This window comes from Euprymna scolopes, chromosome 39, assembly GCF_053919585.1.
Source record: "Euprymna scolopes isolate OS-2025 chromosome 39, ASM5391958v1, whole genome shotgun sequence".
Classification (NCBI taxonomy): Eukaryota; Metazoa; Mollusca; class Cephalopoda; order Sepiida; family Sepiolidae; genus Euprymna; species Euprymna scolopes.
Genome location: NC_136520.1, coordinates 71,894,179 through 71,917,925, shown reverse-complemented (window position 1 = coordinate 71,917,925; position 23,747 = coordinate 71,894,179). Strand labels below are relative to the sequence as shown.

The 23,747-nt window shown below is 35.0% G+C and overlaps 1 protein-coding gene across 1 annotated transcript in view; it reads left to right on the top strand.

Annotated features, from left to right (window-relative positions):
- The window catches only part of LOC145263865 (uncharacterized), a 68,457-nt gene extending 56,933 nt beyond the window's left edge, over window positions 1–11,524 (top strand). The window contains exons 5-6 of the mRNA XM_080120939.1: window positions 1,864–2,267; window positions 11,243–11,524. Of these exons, the coding sequence (XP_079977065.1) occupies window positions 1,864–2,267; window positions 11,243–11,247 (409 nt within the window). The 3' untranslated portion in view covers window positions 11,248–11,524. The remainder of the gene's footprint in view (window positions 1–1,863; window positions 2,268–11,242) is intronic.
- Window positions 11,525–23,747: the final 12,223 nt, after the last annotated feature.

The window sequence follows — 23,747 nt, the reverse complement described above, 5'->3', positions numbered from 1 at the left end:
TATAAACTTTATTCTAAAAATATGTTTATGAACTATTTTTTGATCAAACTTCAGAGGTGTTGGTAATATTTTTTTTTTACATCAAACATAAAAAATATAACTGTTATAAAAATACTAGACTACCCGTGACCCGTTCGGTTAGTATTGCATATTAGCTTAGGAATTAATGCATGAGCGTGACACTTGTGACGTAAAGAAAAACAGATTTTTGTGATATAACAGAAACATTTCTATGAAAGTATATAATCAGAAAAAAAGAATATAAATAAATTTCTATGAGTCGTTCTGTTTATAATTGTTTATTTTTGAAAAAAAAAAAACATACAGCCATTGAATTATAATTGGTTTGCCGTAATTATAGGTAAATGTGCACTGAACAGATACCATAATACTTAAAGTTAAATTCAAATTTTGATATATTTAAACGTGAAAACAAAAACAATTTGGACGCTGAAAACGTATGCAGTAAAACAATAGTTACAATTTTACTGTTGCATCGATTCTTTGCTTATGTACACATGTGCAACCGGAAGTAGTAAACCGGATGTTGGGTTACAACACTCGTTACAAGGTTATTTGAGTTTCATAATTATATAGATTTGTTATATGGCTCTAAAAAGCATCCTGTTGTGTAATGTGTATGTGAATATATTCCATACCGACGTACACATTGAATAGTTGGGTTTTATATTTTATCTGTATATTCATGTACGTGTAAATGCGTGTATGTATATATGTCGTATCATTTAGTTGATCGTCTAGTGTGTATATTTTAACGCTTATGCAACAGTTCTAGCAGGAAACGATTGACGTAGACGTATCGAAACAGTTGTAGACAAACAGTTCTTTTTAACAGATGTAAATAGCACAACACATACTTGAATTATTTTCTAACATTTATTTTCATGATCCGGCCGACATCTTCAGAGATTACACGTTACATCTTGGCTACCTGAAATGATGCTGCTCCCTGCGTCATTTTGATTCATCCGTTCTCTATGATGTCCAGCTCGCAACTGCCTAGAATCTCCCCAAATCTACATCTCATCACGTGTCTCATAGCAACAGCTGACGTAACCCCAATCTAGTTATTTGTTTATGCAAACCAAAAATAATGTTTACATCTATTTTCTATTTTCACATTCATTTTGCCATTTTATTATATGTCAGTCATTTTTTCCTAATTTAATTGTTTCTTTTTCTAATCATAATAATTGATCCAGTGATCCATCACTCGAATCAACGAATAATAATAATAATATTTTGACCCTTGGCTCTGCTTGTCACGGTTAACACAGATACTACGCTATGATCACAGCCCAAAGGGTCACAACATTACATATTTATGGACTGTTTGTTTTTAATATATTCATGAACTATGTTTTGATTAAAAACAACAGTTCATAAACATTATTTGAAGAGGACAGTTCATAAATATTTTTTGTAAATTTTATTTTTATTATCAGTGACGCAAGCAATTTTGAAACACTGCTTATTTATATTTAATTTTCGCTTCCTAAGCGGTGGAGGGGTTTACCTCCCCTTTTTTATGAAAGAAAGCGGTGAAGGGGTTTACCTCCCCTTTTTTATGAAAGAAAGCGGTGAAGGAGTTTACCTTCCCTTTTTTATGAAAGAAAGCGGTGAAGGGGTTTACCTCCCCTTTTTTATGAAAGAAAGCAGTGAAGGGGTTTACCTCCCCTTTTTTATGAAAGAAAGCAGTGAGGGAATTACCTCTCCTTTGAAAGAAAGCGGTGAATGGGTTACCTCCCCTTTGAAAGAACGCAGTGAAGGGGTTACCTCCCTTTTTTTATGAAATAAACATTTTAATCATTTTTTTTTTATTGTTTTTTTTTTTTTTTACAGATACGAAAATCTAAAGTGGTCAGTTATGTCACCTGTGAATCTAGCACTCTTTGATGAGCCAGGATCTGATATGGGGCCTTACATCTATGTTGGAGCAGTTCCTAAAACAGAAATGCACCATTACTCTTACTTTGGATTCGGTATTAATGGGAAATACTTCGAAAGCAAATGCAGTAGCAACAGTAACCCGAACTATTTTACTTTTTACAGTAACGCATCAGCCCAACCTGGTTCATTTGCAAACGTATGTCAGAAGTTCCAAGACAATATAACAACCACGTGCACCCATAAATTACCAAGCGACGATTTCTTTTATTTGCCCCTTTTCGAATTTAAATGTGTCATGAGATGTCTTCATCCATTCTTCAAAGATCTAATCGGATTTACACCGGGATTTTTATTCGGTAAGTCTGTATATATACATATAAGGGTCTCCAATTTATTAGGTCCCATACTATCGGCCAAGCTCCGACCTCTGTCTCATCACCGCAATGTTGCATCCGCCCTCCACCCCGTTCCTGGTTTACGTTAGATATGATGCCAAAAAGTATCCCCTTATGACCAAGTGGCAATACGTCTTGTTTGGGATGAAAAACGGTAACATAAAAAAGATAAATTTAGAAAGCAATGCAAGCACTATCGATAGGAGTTTCGACAATGGCGACGGATTTTCACGAGATTGGTATCGTTTTGAAGATCGACCCTTCAGACAACAAATATCGAAAAATTGGCCAAAAAAAATTAATTCTTTCACCCTCAACTGGACACTTTTCTACAGGGAGATGTCATTTTTTTCGCCGATATTTCCGAAAGTCATTTTTTTTTTTGTTGCTCAACGCACACCTCCAAAACACCCGGGCAACGCCGGCCACCCAGGCTAGTCTCTTTAATAAATAAGAGCCATTATATATTTATTTGTATATGTATATATATATGCGAATTCTGTCATTCAAATGTAATCCCTTCTATGTTATTAAATTGCATTGTTTACATATATATATATATATATATATATATATATATATATATATATATATATATATATATATATATATATATAGTTGTTCTAAATTCTTTTTACTAGGCACATCTTCTCTTCCTTTTAATAATATTATTTAAACTCGTTTCCTTTTCCTTGCTCCCGTTTGTGAATTATCCCACGGATTTCTGCTTTTTTGATTACTTTGGACCATCTTCCATATTCCGCGATTCCCTTGGATTTTACTTGTGGAAATGGAAACTTATATATATATATATATATATATATATATATATATATATATATATATATATAATGTGTGTGTGTGTGGTGTGTGTGAAAATTTCTGTGTGTGTTTCTGATTCTGTGTCTTTCCTACCAATAACTCTGTCAAGTTTCGGTTTACAGACTCGAAATTTGACATAAGGGGTATTGACATTTTGAAAAAATTTTTAAGCGGTTTTCGGCCAGAAATTTGGTTGTCAAGGGGTCAAATGATTTGATCTTTGAAAATTCTACGAAACTCATCCGCCAATTTTGGGTCTAAACACTTGAAATTTTAGATGTAGGTTACTTAGACATGGATCAAACTTTTTATTTTGATTTGAGCCAAAAAAAAAATAAATAAATGTTAAGAGGTCAAAATTGGGTTCAAAGTTTAAAAAAATTGACCTCTGTGGTCTCTACCAAATTACTCAACCAATTTTTGCTCTACACATGTGAAATTTTACATAAAGTGTATTCAGACATAGGGAAAGTTTTTAATCAGTTTTTAGCCGAAAATTTGGCTGCCAAAGGGTCAAAGTTCAAAAGATTTGACCTTTGCAGTTTCTAGCAAACTATTCAGCCAATTTTGGGTCTAAACATTTGAAATTTTATATAAAGGGTATTCAACTTTTTAACCAGTTTTAGGGCGAAAATTTGGCTGCCTAGAGGTTAAAGTTGAAAGAGTTGACCTTTGCAGACTCTACCAAACTCCTCTGCCAATTTTGGGTCTAAACACTTGAAATTTTAGATGTAGGTTACCTCGAAATGTGTCAAACATTTTAATATATATATACATATGCACATAAAGTTATGAACGGTACATAGGGCCCATAGGGCCCGAGCAAAACCAGGCTGAACTGCTAGTGTGTGTATATATATATATATATATATATATAACTAGTCTGGGTGCCCGGCGTACATGTACTTCTCTTCTGTGTATGTGTATACCTAGGCATCTATGCTTTAACGTATATATGCACTCTAAGGCTTGTATTTAATTTGAGTTTGCTTATGTGTAGACGTATATGCATTTGTACTGGCATTTGAGCATACTTCTTTTTAGTATTTGCACTATCGCAGAGTCTGCAGGTGTCGACCATCCTCTTCTTCCTCCACTAATTTTCCTTTAATTCCTTTCTCATCGCTTATAATCCACTAAAACTCTCAATAAAATTCTCTAATTTTTCAGATAAATTCTTTCTTGCCAAAAGCTTACAGCCCCCAATTTTTAAATACATTTGCTGTAACCTTTAGTATTTCTTTGAAACTCCACAGATTAAGGACTTTCATCTCTATTTGTGTTTCCTTTCCGAATAATAAATATGTGTTTAACTCTTACTAAAGCGTTTCGCAATATATTTCATTAAACCCATCTACTTATATGTGTGTACTGACCAAAGATTTAGGTCACAAAACCAAAACCACTACTACCATCCTCTTCAGCACTATATTAAACCTTCCTCTTCCCTACAATGTAAAAGACAATTCTCACTCCTTAAGCCTTCCTTACACCTAGTCACCCTCCTTACTGACTCCTCCCCTACCAGCCTGCTGCTACCATCCAAGTAGAGCACGCTGGTGCTTTTTCAACGAGAACGAGGCAGAGTTCACTGAGTCGATGTCCAGTACACACGTGTTTTGACAACTGCTATACTCATGTCATCTTACCATGTTCGCAGTGTTAACAGAAAATAAAATAATCCTTCAAATTAGTATTCGTGTTGTGTCTTATTCAAACGAGATAACAGCAAAAATTTATAATATTGACCCCGCCTAAAGAACACTGCACCTCGTCAAAAGAACTTTGCACTAAGAAATGAACAACATAAACTGGACTTGGACCAAAAAGAAATGAAACGCATTTTGGAATCTTCAGGAAAATACAAGTGACTACTCAATTTCACGTCGCAAACGTTTCAAAGAGAACCTTTGATGTAAGTACAACAATACTATATCCCCCCCTCCTTCTTTGCCTACACACACAAAAAAGAAAAAGAAAAGATACACACATATATATATATATATATATATATATATATATATATATATATATATATATATATATATATATATATATACAGTGATGATCATATTTATTGGCACGGTAAAATAAAAGTTAAATTTTGTCTAATAAATTCTAAAAAAGGGATTAAATTAAAGAAAATAACAAAGTATATTATGTATTTTTAACTGGCCTTTCCGATGCAGCAATCGGATTTTAGAAAAAATAAATAACAAAGGAACAACAAACATAATTGCAAAAAACCCTTGTTCAAAATTATTGGCACGGCTTTGTTTTTCTTTTAGTATCAGTATAATATCAATCAATTTCCGGTTTACGTGCTTTCTGAACTTTTTTATAGCCATATTATGCTTGTTTAACGCTAATTCAGTGAATAATTTTTTTCAGATAATTTTTAGATAGCGATTTATTTAAACTATTATAAGTGACTAAATTATAATTTTCAATCGCCATGGTTAAAACTAAGGAACACAGCGAAGACGTCAGAAAGCTTGTTGTAGCATGCCATACCAATGGGGAGGGCTATGATAAGATTTCAAAGAAGCTAAACCTTCCCAAATCCACTGTTAGAGCCATAATAAACAAGTTCAAATCGCAAGGCCACGTTATGAGTTTAGAGGATAGAGGGAGAAAAAGGATTCTTTCCCCAAGAGATGAGCGGAAAATTGTTCGACAAGTAAAACAAAACCCAAGGATCTCTGTTGGGGAGATTGTTGATGAACAGAGCACCTCTGGAGTGAATGTATCTCGACATACAGTTGGTAGAGTTTTGAAGAGAGCTGGTTTAAAAGCATGTCGTCCGAGAAAGACTCCCTTATTGAAGCCTATGCACCTGAAAGCAAGGCTAGCCTTTGCAAAACGTCATATTGATAAAGATGTTGCATTCTGGAAACGTGTTCTATGGACTGACGAAACGAAAATAGAGTTATTTGGCCATAATAAAGTGTCTTATATTTACAGAAAATCTGGCGAAGCTTTCCTGCCTAAGAACACCATACCCACAGTGAAGCACGGTGGAGGCAGTTTGATGTTTTGGGGATCCTTTGCTGCCTCTGGACCAGGGCGACTTGTTAAGGTCACAGGTAGCATAAAAAAGGAAGATTATGTTAAAATATTGGATGAAAACCTGAAAGACTCTGCTAAAGAGCTCTCACTTGGTCGTCGTTGGTGGTTCATGCAAGATAATGACCCAAAGCATTCGGCTAAACTGACTAAGAAATGGCTTGAGGACAATCATATTAATGTTTTGGAGTGGCCATCACAAAGCCCAGACCTTAATCCAATTGAAAATTTATGGAGAACATTAAAATTGAGTGTAATGCAAAGGAAGCCTAAGAATCTTATTCAATTGGAGGATTATTGTCAGGAAGAGTGGGCTAAAATTACTACTGAAGAGTGCAACAACTTGGTTGTAAACTATGAAAAGCGACTGAAGAAGGTAATCAAGGCCAAAAGCTATACAATTGATTATTAAATAAATCGTGCCAATAAATTTGAACAAGGGTTTTTTGCAGTTATGTTTGTTGTTCCTTTGTTATTTATTTTTTCTAAAATCCGATTGCTGCATCGGAAAGGCCAGTTAAAAATACATAATATACTTTGTTATTTTCTTTAATTTAATCCCTTTTTTAGAATTTATTAGACAAAATTTAACTTTTATTTTACCGTGCCAATAAATATGATCATCACTGTATATACTTAAAAAAAAAAAAATGGAAGAATCCAGTGTGCAACAAATAAACCTAAAAACCCCTGAGTTTACGGAAACGGCGGTAAATTGCTGGTTTTCCATTCTGGAAGCCCAATTCCACCTGCGCAACATAACAGCGTCAACAACCAAATTTTACGCTGTCATATCATCCCTGCCTGCAGAGGTGGTAGCTAAAATACTGATAAATATTTTAGAAGGCAAGAAATATGAGGAACTAAAATGCTCCTTGATTGAGTTCCACGAAAGGACCAAGCCGGAATTGCTCGACAAACTAATGTCAACTAACACTATAACTGGCTGTCCTTCCGCATATCTTCAAGAGATGCTGTCTATTGCAAAAAGGATAGGTATTGGCGAAGAGATTGTTCTTCATAAATTTTTGCAAGCCTTACCCACAACAATTTCACCGATCATTGCCTCACAGAAAGAGCTAAACGCATCTCAACTAGGAAAACTAGCGGACGAACTAATGCCCTTGTTGAATAATATAAATGCAACAGTCTTTACCACTCAGCATACTGACAAAAACAAGAGCAACGTTCGGATACCGATAGGTGTTAAACCATTTTTCCCTGAACAAAAAACAAAGATATGCAGAGCACATATTTACTCTCGGAGCAAGCCAGAACCTACAAACCCTGGTGCAAATGGCCAGGGAAGTGAAGCATAAAAATACTACCAAGCTCACGCCCACCCACACCCCCAAGTGACTCAGAAAACTAATAGCGCGAGCCATGTCCGTCCCCTTGAGTTTGCCACTACTACAAGTCAAAGCAAGGCTAGGGACAAAAACATTGGAATTTATTGTAGATACAGGCGCAAGTATCTCGATAATACCAGCAGCCATTATAAACGGTGTCACATTACACCCAACATCAGTATCACTAACCACTGCCAACGGTGAGAAAATAGAATGCCACGACCAAGCGAACCTTGAAATTGGGATACCAAGTTTGAGAAGGTCATTTTCCTGGACATTTGTTATTGCAAACGTCACCAATCCCCTCCTCGGACTTGATTTCTTAAATAAATTTGGCCTTACAATAGACTGCAAAAATAGAACAATTTACGACCCAGTTACTACCACAAAAAAAAAAGTTACTATTAAATGCTGCAGTACCAGTAAATGTGGTCATAAATGAAATAGAACTGCCTGTATTAGAAAAAGCCTGGATAAACACCCAGAAATTATTTTTCCACACAGCAACAAAAACAGTGAGTACTGTGGTGTTTATCACAGAATCGACACAGGCAGCCACTCCCCAGTCTTCGCTAAATCCAGACAACTGTCTGCTGAAAGACTGGCGGCGACGAAAGAGGAATTTAAACGTTTAATAAACGAAGGTGTAATAACTCCTTCAGACAGTGAGTAGTCAAGCCCACTACATCTCGTACCCAAACAAAGTGGAGGTTACCGCTGCTGTGGAGACTACCACGCCTTAAACAGCATCACTAAAAGTGACAGATACCCCATCCCCAATATAAACTCCTTTACGGCTAAACTCGCTGATAAACAGCGATTTTCGAAAATTGACTTGATTTCGGCATATCATCAGATTAAGATACACCCCGATGATATTCCAAAAACTGCCGTAATCTCGCTGATGGGACTCTATCAATACAAATACATGCCGTTTAGACTAAAAAACTCAGCGGCTACATTACAAATATATATGGACAAAATTTTCCGAGGTATCGATTGTGTTTTCATTTATATAGACGACATATTGATCTTCAGTGACAACGAACAATCCCACAAACAAGATATCGACACAGTTTTTCAAATCTTAGAAAACAACAGCCTAAAAATATTACTTTCCAAATCCATCTTCAATGTGACATCTCTTGACTTCCTAGGATTTAGAATCAATTCAAAAGGAATCACACCAACTGCAAATAAAGTTAAAGAAATAGAATCTTTTCTGTGCCCTAAAGATGCAAAAAGCCTACGCAGATTTCTTGGTATGGTAGGATTTTATAGAAAATTAATACTAGGATTTGCGAAATTATTCTTACCCTTATCTGAGAGAATGAGACTAGCACCGCAAGGTTTGATCGGTAGAGAGCATGAGTTGTACAGCAGCGCATCTCTTATCTCGCTCGTTGAACTTTGTGTCACTTTCAGACACGACAAAAGGCTCTTATCGCTCTTGGGAATTATGCACAACTGGCCAACTAGTAGATGGCCTGCAACAAAAAAAGAAAACCGGTTTTCACCAAACAGAAATGGAATCATGTCGGCTTTTCTAGGGCAATAATTTTATCATTCCACCCTGTAGTCCCTTCCTGTTAGCGGTCCTGCTGAACATCAGCTATCGTGATGATTGGCTTTTGTGAACTGAGACAGCATGTCCTTTGCTCGGGCGTTTTTATAACCACGAGACTTTGGACACAGAACGCTTTGGTTGGTCAAAGAGGAAAAAATATTTTTAGTTTTTGATCGGAACTCGTGTGTGAAACCCATGCTCGGATGACATTTCTAGTCATTTTCGAGTCGGTTTTTGTTTTATCAACATCCGGTTTTAGCTCTTTTATGTTTGTTATTTCTATCTGTAAATCGGGGGAAATATGTCCTATCTTGCTTGAAATGTGCTGGGTCTTTCAGCCTCACCTTCTTTCTCACTGAGCCGGAACTTTTTTTAGGGATAGACTTTCCTCTCCTCTCACCGTTTTCTCTGCTTGAGCAAAAGCACAGTCGCCTATCCGTCCGAGTTTGGTATTTCATTCCTCTCAAATCTTGATAATTCTCGCGTTTAGTCTCACCCTCTTTCCCATAAAACCAACCACGTCTACCTCTTCTTCCTCTCCCAACCCCTGTGTGTTGACAGCAAACAGAACAAACTTTCTGTCTTTTGGAGGTGAGTGCATTAGAAGAATTACTACTGTTATATATTATTATTATTCTTGTTGTTGGTGTCATAGTTCGTTGTTATTATTATCATTAAAGGTGGTCTTAGAGAGTCTTATTAGAGAGATGTTGCGTTCTGTGTTCGTGTTATGAAGAAATTCATCTATATAAAATGTTCATACTTAGAAGTGTAGTAGAAGCTCTTAGAGTGAGGAGACAGTGTTGAGACAGTCTTAGTGTTCACATTGTAGATATGAGATGTAGAGACATTGTGTATGTGAAGACATTTTAAAACACATGATATATAAGACATATAATGACAATTTCACTTTACCTTTTGGTAGAATTACAACACAAAGACGACGTTTATAAAAACACATGATGATACGTTTATTTCCATCCATGGACCGGTCGGTGGTTTTCTTAGTCAGGAATTCAAAGTTTTACATTCTATGTTTCAAAGGTGACCGTCTCGCTTCCAGATGTTCGACTCCCATCTCTGGACTCCAGACTGTCGTCTCTCGTCCTCAGACTCTCTCTCAGACTCTCCCTGCTTAACTCTAAAGTTTCTAACTATATCGAGAACTTCCCATTTTCTATGACGTCATACACATGTTATAAAATGTCTTCTTTCACATGTTCTAGAAATGCGTGTCCAAAACTTTTTCCTTTGTTTACAAAAGGAATTTTAACCTATATTTCCAGTAACCTATATGTTAAAAACATGTTTATTAAATTATCCTATAGTTGCATTCCTTTTCTTAAAACTATTTTCTCTCTAAGCTAAACAATGGTTTGTTTTTACATTCCATTTGCTAATTCTCTCTCGTAATCTATTTCTAAACCTAAATTACGAGGTTCGAATTTCGTCTATTCTATTTCATTTTAATTTTAACTAAATCTCTCTATTTTTATACTTACATGAAAAGGGGACAGCCCTTATCATGTAACACTACTACAGTCAGGTTCTGGATCAACACCTTAATCGCTATTGGATTCAACAATAATATAACACAAAACACGCATTTAAAAGAATCTTATTTTAAAGAAATAATTTAAAAAATGCCTATGTTTTAAATCATTTTTCTCTGGACTCTTCTCTAGTCAATATGTCTGCATTTTGGCAACGGCGACCTAAATTAAAAATTTTAAAAAGATTTTTATAGATGCATGCGATTTAAAAAATATAAAAATTAAAATAATCAAAGTATAAAGACCTCCCGGGCAACGCCTGGTAGATGCAGCTTGTATTTTATAAAAATGAATCTTTATTTTATTTAATTATTTCGACTATTATCCTTATCTACTAGTTGTTGTTTTCATGACGTTTCGGCCAATTATTCCTCAGCCATTGCTGTGGAGGTAGATGGAGGATTCGACACACCTATCCCGTCGTGGTTAACCTGAGGAAGGACAGAGGAATAATTGGCCGAAACGTCGTGAAAACAACGAGAAGATGAGGATAATAGTCAAAAAAAATAAAAATTATACAATTTACTCATCTCCAAAATAATTCCAAACTAATTCAATGATGAATCTTTTATTTTGCAGATTAAGCAGATAACTAACCTGGACTTACAAGACAAATGAAGAAATGAAACTTACCAATTCTGATATCTACCCCCCAAAAAAATCTTTAAAATATGGACGCATAGCAGACTCTAAATATGTTATTTAATAATTGAAAGGATAAATCTTTGGAGCATAAATTTTATTTAACTTAATCTTTGAAAAAAATTTATGTTTAAAAAAGTAATATTTGAAGAATTTAATGTTTGAAAAAATAAAATTTAATGTTGAAAAAAAAAGAAGAAATGTGACGTTTGAAAAAAATTGACATTTAAAAATAAAATTGACATTTAAAAATAAAATTGACATTTAAAAAAGAAAAAAAAAAGAAAATTGACGTTAAAAAAATAATTTAATGTTTAAAAAATAATTTCGTGTTTGAAAAAAAAAATTTGATTCTTAAAAAAATAATTAATCTTTGAAAAAATAATGTTTGAAAAAAATCATGTTATTAAAAGTAATATTCAAAAAATTTAATATTTGAAAAAAAAAAAATTATGTTGAGAATTTTTACTGCTTTGAAAAATTCTGAGTGAAATATACATATTAGTGATATTGTTCGATCAAATAAAACTAGTTGCAAATGAGTCACTGACTTTCGTTGGATTCATTATTTATTAACTTTATTATTATATCAAGAGTAACTTAATGAACGTTTGCTTTCCTAAATATTTTTAGCAGTAAAATTGCACTTTTTTAGAGAGGTCGCAGATGTTGAAAAAGAGTATTTGAAATCCCCTAAAATCCATCAAACGTACCGTGTGCTTAAAAAGAAAACGAAAAGCTCTTTGGTTGCCTTACACCTCCCCACCACCCTCCAAGAGAGATGTAATGTCACGATCAAATAAAAAATGTGTTTGCTATTGAATGCAAATCAACAAATCTTAAACAGTACAATTAAATCATACCTCATCTTCAACGCTCAACCAATTAATCTTCTGAGACTGAAGACATTTCCCCCAAGATTATCTTTCATCATCCCCTCATGGCTATCTTTCGCGGGTACCTGGATGTGCTGAAAAGTGTGGTGATTCCCTGGTGCGATCAGGTGGCCACTGGCAAACCCTGGGTGTGACAACAGGACTCGGTGCCAGCCCATAAGTCCAAAGAGACCTAGGCTTTGCTTCAGAAAGAGTGCTACACCTTTGTATCCTTCTCTCACTGGTCCCTCCTCCTCCCCCAATCTGAATCCGCTGGACTACTTCGTTTGGTTATATGTCGAGAACATCACCAACATGACCTCCCACAACGCCAAAGCCAGCCAGATTGTCGCTATCCGCCGAGTATTCGTTAAGCTATTCGGAGAATATTTAATATTAACTGGAGGACTCTAACGCCTGACACTGTGGTTCTTGAACCATCAAGTAGTAACAGTATTGAAATGAAAATAATTCAAAATCAGATGCGCTGGACACGACAATTGGTTAGGATGGAGGACAAAAGACTTCCTAAACAACTGTTTTATGACGAGATAGATCGGAGTAAAAGACCACAACATAAACCAAGAAAAAGATATAAGGATTCTCTGAAAAACAACTTGAAATTACTTAAGATGGATATACATAATTGGAAAGCCCATGCGAAAGATCGATTATTGTGGAGAAAACCCATCAGAGAAAGTTGTAAGATTTTTGAAGAGCAGCGTGTAGATCTTGTTGTCTTCAAACGTGTTTTAAGAAAGCAGGACGATAATATGATTTGAGAGAAATTACAACAGAAACTCAAGTTCACTGTATGTAGCAGATATTTTCTGTCAAAAACTGGGTTTGGTAATCATATTAAATCACATAATCAAAGACATGGGCGGCAATCTTATGAGGAAACTTCTACAGCACACCCAGAAACGCTAAGTTGTCACGTTTGTGGTTTAATCTGCAAATCTAAAAGTGATCTGAGACAGCATTCAAGGATTCACAATATTATGCAATCACCTTTACAAGAAGGAAAGTTTTTATGCCACATTTGTGAACTTTCATGTAGGACTAAAGCTGGATTGAAGAGTCATCTACGTGCACACGGACGCAATAACACTTAAAGAAGAGATGGCAACCTTCTGTTAAAAAGTAGCAATCATCTCGTGTGTGTGTATGTGTGTGCGTGTGTGTGTGTGTGTGCGTGTGTGTGTGTGTGTGTGTGTGTGTGTGTGTGTGCGTGTGTGTGCGTGTGTGTGTGTGTGTGTGTGTGTGTGTGTGTGTGTGTGTGTGTGTCTGCCTAAAACTTTCGACAGGGGCGACATATTTTCACAAGATCAGTATCATTTTGAAGCTCAACCTTCGGACAACAAATATTGAGAAATTGGCTAAAAACATTAATTTTTTTCACCCTCAACTGGGCACTTTTCGACAAGGAGGGGCCGCTTTAATCACTGATATTTTCGAAAGTCATCCTCTCTTTTCGCTTGACTAGCCTTAATTTAAGTCTTCGCCACTTCCGGTTTGACGATGAATGCAACGGCAAAGACGTCACTTTTTTTTTTTTTCCACGTTCTTTTCCTCCTTCGCAGTACGGGTTCGAGCCTCCCTGTCTACTACCACGTTTTTTTTTTTTTTGTTGTGGCGCTTGTATTAACAGGGGAGGTAAGTCATTTTTGAAAATTGTCAAAAACGTAGAAAAAGCGACAGATTCGTGTGGACCTGCACACGTGTTCTTAGTAAAAAAAAAAAAAAAGAAAAAAAGTCCATTACTATGGTCTTAAAAAATAAGTCCGTCATTAAAGTGTCGAAAAGGGAAATAAGTATGCCCCTGTATTCGCAATCTCCAAGGTGTTTACATCTAGGAAAAATGCCATTCCCTCAAATTTCCATAAAAATTACTTTTCACTATAAATAATTTTCTACTTGGTGATTTTTCGTAATTTTTGGATATATTACTATTTTCGACATTACAATTAAGTAAGTACTGTTGTTTTTTAAACAACATATTTTAAAACAAAATCGATCTGTCTACACTTTCTTAACAATCACCCCCACCACCACCACCACAAAAAAAAAAAAAAAAAAACACAAACCATAAGTTATATGCTATGTTCATTTTATTATTTATCTGTTTTGATTTTAATAAATCCTTTATTAACCCGACGGGCAAAGATCATAGTGTATTACCTGTTCTGATGCTGCACTTCACTTCTTCTGTCCTCGGCCAGTAGAGGAGTAGGTGTGTCAGAAATTTCGGGAAAAATAGTGAATAATTCAACCCCGTCTTTCCAAGCTTATAACTCCTCGAAAAATGTAATTCAAGCCCTAGTTGTTTTGTTTTTGTTTTCACTTAAAGAAGCAAGGACCAAGGTTTCATAAATAAAACAAAACAAAAAAAACAAACAACGTGGTTTTTTTTAAAAAAAGGTTTTAAACTTCGGACTTTACAGGTAAATTTCTAAAAAACACTACTTTTTTTGTTGTTTTAAATTTGAATATATCATTTATTGAGCTTTTCTCTTCAATTTGTGAAATATAACACTTTGGTGAGTAAATTAATTACTTACTTTTTAATAGACATTTCAAAATGGGAGGCGTGAATTATTCGACCCCCCCTATCTTTCCAAGCTTATAACTACGCGAAAAATGTAATTCAAGCCTTAATTTTTTTTTTCAATTAAAGGAGCAAGGACCAAGGTTTCATTAAAAAAAAAAAAAAGAAAAAACAAACAACGTGGTTTAAAAAAAAAGGTTTTAAACTTCGAACTTTACAGGTAAATTTCTAAAAAACACTACTTTTTTTGTTTTAAATTTGAATATATTATTTGACTTTTTTTCTTCAATTTGTGATATAAAACTTTGGTGAGTAAATTAATTATTTACTTTTTAACAGACACTTGAAATGGGGGGGCGTGAATTAAAAAAAACGTTTGTCTAAAATATTATATTCGGTTTATTGAAAAGAGCATAAAATTTCACATTGACCCTGAAAATATCGTAAAAATAGAATCAATAGAAAAATTTTGATAGATTTTTAAAGTTTAAAAACTGAAAAATATTGAGTTCGTAAAATTCATTACTGTTTCTTTTTTTTTTTTTTTTTAAATAATATTTCTATTACTTTTAAAACAACTTTAATAGTTTATTTTGGGAGTATAATCGATAAAGAAAATAAACAACCCACTTTTAAAAGAGAAATTAATTAGTTTTTTATATTTTATTCGCAGTTTCGTGTTAGGGGTGTCAAAAATTCCTACAAAAATTTTGATACACCTAGTAGAGGAGTGATCCTTCATGGCTGAGACAAATTTTCTTTTTTGTTCCTATCCAGAGTGCCCCTTCTGGGGGAACTGGACTTTCCCCCACATTAAACCCCAACCTTGTGTCTAAATGCCTCGTGGGGAGGCAAGTAAATAGGAGCATTACAAATGCTGAGTTATTTCCCTTGCGTTTACGTCACATGCGACAAAGCAAATGTTGTTTCAACATGATTGTTTTCTTGTGTGGAATGTTTATAATGAAGGATTAATGAAGAGAGGAGTTACGAGAATAGCACAAGCTTTAAAATTACTGATTTTTTATGATAAGAGTACCGCTAGGTGTATCAGAATTTTGGAGGAATTTTTGACACCCCTAACACGAAACTGCAAATAAAATATAAAAAACTCGTAATTTCTCGTTTTAAAGTGGGTTGTTTATTTTCTTTATGGAATATACTTCCAAAATAAACTATTAAAGTTCTTTAAAAAATAATAGAAATATTATTTTTTATAAAACAGTGTTTACAAGTACCGGCGCCGGCGCGCCTTCATGCAGCCAATTTTTTTTTTTTACATAATGAAATCAATTGAATTTTACGAGTTAATGTTTTTTTTTCAATTTTTAAACTTTAAAAATCTATCAAAATTTTTCTATTGATTCTATTTTTACGATATTTTCAGGGTCAATGTGAAATTTTATGCTCTTTCCAATAAACCGAATACAATATTTTAGACAAACGTTTTTTTTTTAAATTCACTCCCCCCCCCATTTTGAAATCTCTATTAAAATTTTAATTCATTTACTCACCAAAGTTTTATATATCACAAATTGAAAATAAAAGATCAATAAATAATATACTGTAAATTAAAACAAAAAAAAAAACAAGTGTTTTTTGGAAATTTACCTGTAAAGTTCAAAGTGTAAAACCTTTTTTTTTTTAAAAACGACGTTGATTTTTTTTTTTTTTTTTTTTTTGGTACTAGTGCACTTATTGATTCGTGCTGACATAACGTTATTATTTAAAAAGCCATTCTTAACATGGGAGGGTGATTTGTAACTATCCTATACTTTAACCTTACAATTGTTTTCTTGTGTGGAATGTTCACAATGAAGGATTATTAAAGTGAGGAGTTTGTGAGAATAGCACAAGCTTTAAAATTACGGATCTTTTTATGATAAGAGTTCCGCATGAGGGCTTAGTCCATGTGGCTGTTTTTTGAGAAAAACGGTCCATAAATCCATAAATGAGCCGCCCATGTTTACGAGGTACATTATGGACATTCGTGTCCATTTGTAGTATATCGAGGAGTTGAGTGGTAGCTAGACAGAATGTCGTAGGTTATATAGTTCTTCATCATTCCTCTGGTTTAAGCGTAAGTGGGTCTGCACTGACAAGTACAAGTGGGTCTGTACTGGTGTTATTGATGGCTTGAATAGCATCAATATGCATTACTTAAGAATCCGAGCTCATTCTGAAGGTGTCGAGCATGGTTGCACGTGCCAGAAATGGCGATATCTCCAATAATCAATTCTGACTTAAAAGTGTTGTGTGTAACCGATCCAGGTGGAGCCATGATTAAGTCACATACTTTGTGTGATAGCGAAGCCATGATGTAGTTGAGTTTGGTAAGCTCACTGTGGATCCTTTGAGTATAAAATTGGGCCTTTACATGTGCGAACCAAAGTGTGGGTTCGTACACCCAAAAAGGCTGGACCTTTACTGTCGCAAGCATAGTCGAATTTAATGACACAGTGTCGTTCTCCATTGTGTGCTGGGTGGATGTTCTAGCTCGCCACTGTCGTCTGGTAAATCCTAGATTACTGTCCATATACCGCAGGAGTTATGATTTATTAAATTAATAAAATGTTTGACATTGTTATTTTATTTGTGATGTTATTTGAAATGTGCAGTCTGTATTCCGTCTGAGCGTCCATCAGATTCTGAATTCACAGGGTAGTCACTAAGTGTAAGATCACCATGAATTTATATAAAATAATGAACATTTGGTTCGCGTGTGAGGAATATCAAGATTGTTTCAACATGAGTGTTTTCTTGTGTGGAATGTTTATAACGAAGAATTAATGAAGTGAGGAGTTTGTAAGAATTGCACAAGCTTTAAAATAACTGATTTTTTTTTTAATAAGAGTGTTGCATGAAGGCTTAAAATCCATGTGGTTATTTTTGAGAAAAACATTCCATAAATCCATATAAGGGAATGTGTGCTGTATGTGTTCATATCATAAGAACAGTAGTTCGAAATAAGTTGTATAAAAGGTGATTCAAATCCTCACTCGATGTGGTAAATCTCCCCGCTGGGTATTAAAGTTCATGCCTGTTGCATGTAAAATCATGACGGAGGTTTTAACGTCTCCTGCAGATGGAGTTTACTCGAACACGTGTCTAACTTGTGAAATTAAAGAGAAAACCTGATTTGATTTTTGGCGGGTAAATCTTTATATACAGGCTTTCTCCAACGTTCCAGCCTGTTTACTGTATTCATACGCGAGGGAGAGTAACATAGTCCCTTTTCTTTTATGTGTGCATTGGTCGTGTCACGACGTCATGTTCTTACGCGTTGTGCATACATGTGGGTGTTTCAACGCAGTGATCACTGTGAAATGTTCCTGCCGGGCATTTATTCTGGTCGGCCATAGTGGTTATTACACAAACATGGCCGAAATCATTTTTTTTCACTGAATAATGAAATATGTATTTTATGTAATATACCAGAAATATTTAACTAATAACGATACAATAACGAAGAACTACCCTTTATTCATGGCAAATTAAATTGTTTAAAACTTCTTTTGGGGTATTTTGCAGTAATGGACAACAAAACGAAACGGTAGACAACAAATAAATATATAAAAAAAGGCAAAAGAAAAATCTCGCTTTTGCAATCGTCGTCATTGTGCTGAGGGAGATAACTCCATTTTACTAAGAGATCCGTTCAGTTTTTCATACGAGACTTTAGGACGTTAAATTTTGTTTGACTTCTTTCTTCTTTTTGACGATACTATTTTATTTAATATAAAAAGTTTTATAACATGGTAATCGTGAAGAAAGACCTGTTCGTCCAAGGGACGTAACTCTGCTTTTACTAAAAAAACATTTGAGTAAATGTAAGAAAAATGTAAAACGATAAAAATCATCAATTTAAAAATAAATTTTTAACTACTTTATTTAATGCAACCAAAAAATTTCTTTTTTAAAACTAAATATAATAGATAATTGTGTTGCTTTTTTTTTTTTTTTTTAATTTTTTTTTACTTTTTCTTACTCGAATATTCCTAGCAAAAGTCGAGTTACGTCCCTTCAACGAACAGGTCTTTCTTCATGATTGCTTTTAATATTAATAAGCCAAAAACTATATGCTCCCCCGACTGATGCATTGAATTTTAGAAGAAAAATAAAAATTAGCCCCAAAAGGTGTGTTTTTCACCCTGGGGCTCAAAACCCAAAATTTTCCCAAGGTGAAATATTACGTTTTTAGATGTATATCCGTGTGGTTTTACTTTTGGCTAATTTTCAGCAAAATCTAATGGTCGAAAAGATTCTATGTCTCGAAAAGTGTTATTTTTTACCATTTTGACCCCCTGGGGATGCAACCAAAATTTTCCCAGGGTCAAATATTACATTTCCAGATGTATATCTATGTAATCTTGCTTTGGGGGTAATTTTCAGCAAAATAGCACAAGGCTTGAAATTACTGATTTTTATTTTTCATATGAGTACCAACCATATGCGGGCTTAAGGTTCATGTGGTTATTTTCAAGAAAAACAGTCCATAAATCCATATAAGTGAGTATTGTCGGAAAAGATTCTGTATCCTGAAAAGTGCCATTTTTTGGCCATTTTAGTCCCTTTTGACTCCCTTATGACGCAACCAGAATTTTTATCGAAAATCTGAGAATGCTACATTTCCTCCCTTGTCTAGCTGTAACTTCATGCAAAATTTCGGATAAATGTAATGAATAGTTATTGAGAATTTTGGGGACGAATGGACGAGGGTGAATTCTAAGGTCAAATTCGGACTAAGTCCGTGAACCAATAACAAAAATATAAAATGCGACGATATCAGTTTTTTTATTGAACAAAATGTTTGTATAATGGCAAGGAGAATAAAAAAATTGTTTTCGACTACTTTATTTAATGTAAGAAAGTTTTAACATTACAAAAACAGTAATAGCAATAAGGCAGTAAAAGGCGTCCTAAATTCTCGTATGAAAAACTGAACGGTTCTATTAGTAAAATGACGATTGCAAAAGCGATACGTTACTCTTTTATCTAGCTCTATAAGATTCTTTTAGTATTTTAACCTATTTTAAAGCGTTTATTTACTTCAAAACAAAAGTCGTGTCGAGTCTTACGTTAGAACAAGTAAAAACAAAAAACTGACATTAGATGGTCATATGGGGAAGTCTCGATAATCGATCAAAAATCAAAAATTTAAACAAAATATGGGTACCGACCCAACCCACCTGTTATATTCCTAAATACTTAGGAAATAAAGACAAACGTGAGTTACACCGAGTGGTATGTGTAATGGGGTTTATTTATAATACAGAAACGTAAGGCTGCTCGCCTAAGGTAAATAGAAGTACATAGTAACAAGTATGGGGAAGAAAGTCTGATAATCAACACGTAAGACTATCCGTCTTACTGCGACTGCTTGTCTGCCGCTGTCTGCCGCTGTCTGCCAAACAGTCCAATATATATATACAGTTTGTAACCGGTGTATAGCCAGTTATGTTCCTTCACAACACCTCCCCCTGAAGCTGAAATCTTCCTGATTTTAGCTTAAATACCTCTTCCTTTTAGGGTCAGGGCTTAATCTCCTGGTAACTTTTCTCTTTCTTGCGCTTTTCCTTCTGGTCAGCGTTACCCGGGGTAAAGGTTTCTGTCCAGCCCGTATGGTCGGTTCAGGCGAAATATTCATTGTTTGCGGTACATACGCTGGTTTTGGTATATCAAAAATATCGCACAATGTTTCCATTGGTGTCTCTTCCACATTTGGAGACAGTCTGGGACGTATTTGATTTCTGTGTCTTTTGCAGACAAAACTTAATCCTTGGATGGTATAGACCATGCTCCCAATCCTTTTTTTGATAATACCTTCAACCCACTGATTTCGTCCATTTTGAAAATTTTTGAAATATACATTTTCACCTGGGGAGAAGCACTTGGTATTAAGGTTTTCTTTTTTGAAAACTTTCTTTTTCTCTGGTAGCAGCCTATCGAAGACAGATCTTATCTTTCTTGCAAACATTAGCTCAGCCGGGGAAGAATTGACATTATTATTAGGATTTGGTGTCACCCTGTAAATTGCTAAAAATGTTTGAATACATTGTTCGTCTGTGTCCGTAGTAAGATTTTTCTTAAGTGCCCTTTTAAACGTATCTACAAATTTTTCGGCCAACCCATTCGATCGTGGATGGTACACAGGTGTTGTCATATGTAGAATATTTAGTGAGTCACAGAATTCTTTGAATTCATGAGCAGTAAATGCTGTTCCATTATCGCTCACTAAGGTTTTTGGCACTCCAAAACGGCTAAAAATTTCATTAAGCGCACTCACAGTGTTTTTTGCTGTTGGATGTCTAAACTTAAATATTTCTGGCCATTTTGAAAAAGAATCTACAATAATCAAGTAAAAATAACCATTTATAGGTCCCGCATAATCAATATGCAGACGTGACCAGGGTAGGTCCGTCTTTGGCCATGGCGTCGTTTTTACTGGAGGATCTCGAGCTGCTAATTGACATCCTCTGCATGTCTTGACACATTTTTCAACTTCCTTGTCCATACCAGGCCAGTACACATATCCTCTCATAAGGGATTTCATTCTCGAAATGCCCGGATGACCTGTATGAAATTCCTTCAGAATTTTCCTCTGTAACGTTAGTGGAATTACGATCCTCTCACCATACATGAGCACATCTTCACAGATGGAAAAAGGCGTTGTTTGATCTACCTTTTTATTTTTTTTTATCCATCCCAATTGATTTTTCATTTTCTTAATGAAAATGTCATTTACTGCCTCTTTTTTTATTTTTTCGAAAGTTACCGGAAGTTCACGTATCATATTACACATTGAACTTGTACATTCACTTTCGTCTTTAAGCGCAGCAATTACCGTTTCTTCGAAACTTTCGCTTCTTTTAGGGATCAACCGTGATAATGCATCTGCGTGTCCTAACTTTTTTGAGGATACATGTTCCATCTTAAACTGATAGTTTAAGAGGGTTACAGCCCATCGCTGTAATCGATTCGCAGTATGTGTGGGAATGCCTTTCTTTGATCCAAATATGGTAAGTAGGGGTTTATGGTCGGTTTGCAAAATAAAAGATCGTCCATGGAGAAATCGATTGTACTTTGTAATTCCAAATATTATCGACAGCGCCTCTTTTTCAATTTGGCTGTAATTTTTCTCCGCTGCAACCAACGTTCTTGAAGCATGGGCGATAGCTTTTGTCCTACCATCCTCATACTTGTGAAGTAATACAGCGCCAACACCGTAATCACTGGCATCCGTTGCTAGTATTAGTTCCTTTTCTGGATTGAAATGTGCCAATGCTAAGTCTGACAGTAGACATCTTTTGATATTTTGGAAAGCAGATTCACATTCCTTATTCCAGTTCCATTTAACACCCTTTTTCAGTAACTCGTTAAGAGGAGCTCTTAAATTATGTATGTTAAGGATGTAAATTGCATAGTATTGAACTAATCCCAAAAACGATTTTAATTTTGTCACTGAATCTGGAGCAGGCATCTTTTCAATTGCTTCAGTCCTTTGTGGATCCGGTCTTCGACCCTCTTTGTCGATTATTTGACCTAGATATTTAATTTTTTTCATAAAAAAATCGCATTTTTCTGGGCTCAATTTAAAACCAAATTCCTGTATTCTTTTGAATACTTCTTTTACATGCTTCTTATGATCTTGCAAATTTTCACTTTTAATTAGGATATCGTCAAGGTAGGCCATTGAAAATTCCAACCCTGCCAGCATCGTGTCCATAATTTGCTGGAAAATAGCAGGAGCAACCTTTAATCCAAAAGGAAGCCTCTTTAGCTTAAAAATGCCCTTATGAGTATTTATGCCTAAGTATTTGGAGCATTCATCGCTGATCTTAATTTGCAAGTAAGCATCTGAGAGGTCTATCTTAGAAAAAATTTTTCCTCCGTTAAGCTTAGAGAACAGATCTTCTGCGGACGGAAGGGGATAATTATGGTCCAATAGACAGTCATTTAAACCCGTTGAAAAATCTCCACAGACCCTTATTCTGTTATTTTTTTTCTTTACATACACAGTTGGACTTGCCCAATCTGTGTGGTTAACTTTTTCAATGACTTCCAGTTGTTGAAGTCTATCCAACTCTTTTTCGATTGCGTCCATCGCTGAAAAAGGCACATTCCTTTTAGGTTTGAATACTGGAGTGGCATTTTTCTTTAATTCAAATTTTGCCTCTGTCTTAATACAGAGTCCTAGTCCTTCGGCAAAAACATTGGGAAATTCAGTTTTCAAATCCTTCAGGAAGTCTTCCCTTTGGTTTGCTTTTTCTGCAGTTAAAACGTTACAAAACGAATTTATGGGTTTCTCCCATAAATTAAACAGGACAATCCAATCTACCCCAAACAGGCATGTATTCTTTCCTGGTACGACGTACACTTTGGATTTATGAGTCTGGTTAGCGAATGTCACTTTGCATTTTAATTCTCCCTTGAACTCTAATCTTTTGCCGCACACACTTCTCGCCGTCTTTCTGGTTTTCGTTAATTCAGGTCGACCTATCCTTTTCCATATATCTTCATTTATAATACTAATATCTGCACCGCTATCCAGAAGCAATGTAACCAGATGTCCATTTATCCGAACATCAACATATTTCCGTCTTTCGCAGCTTTTTTCTTTATTCATGCGAAGCGTATTTACATTATCGGTCCCTTGTCTTTTCTTCTGGGCACAGTATGTTCCCTTGTGACCTCTGAGACCACATTCATAACATATTTTGTTCCTAAACCAGCAGGTCTTATTGTTGTGTCTTAAACTACCACAACATTTACACTTTAGCTTTGGGTCTTTGTATCCTTTAAGGATCCTGTGTTCTTGGAACCTGGACTTTCTTGTGGTCCCTTGCCTTTTTACTTGCTGCACCTTAAAAATATTTTTCTCTTCAATGCGAGTGTTGTCTTTCTTTATGTTAATCAGACGTTGACACTCTTCAGTGACTTTTTGCAATGTTATGTTAGGATCCGCCTCCATAATTGTTAGGATCCGTGAACGTATATCTTTGTCCCTTGGTGCTGTGAG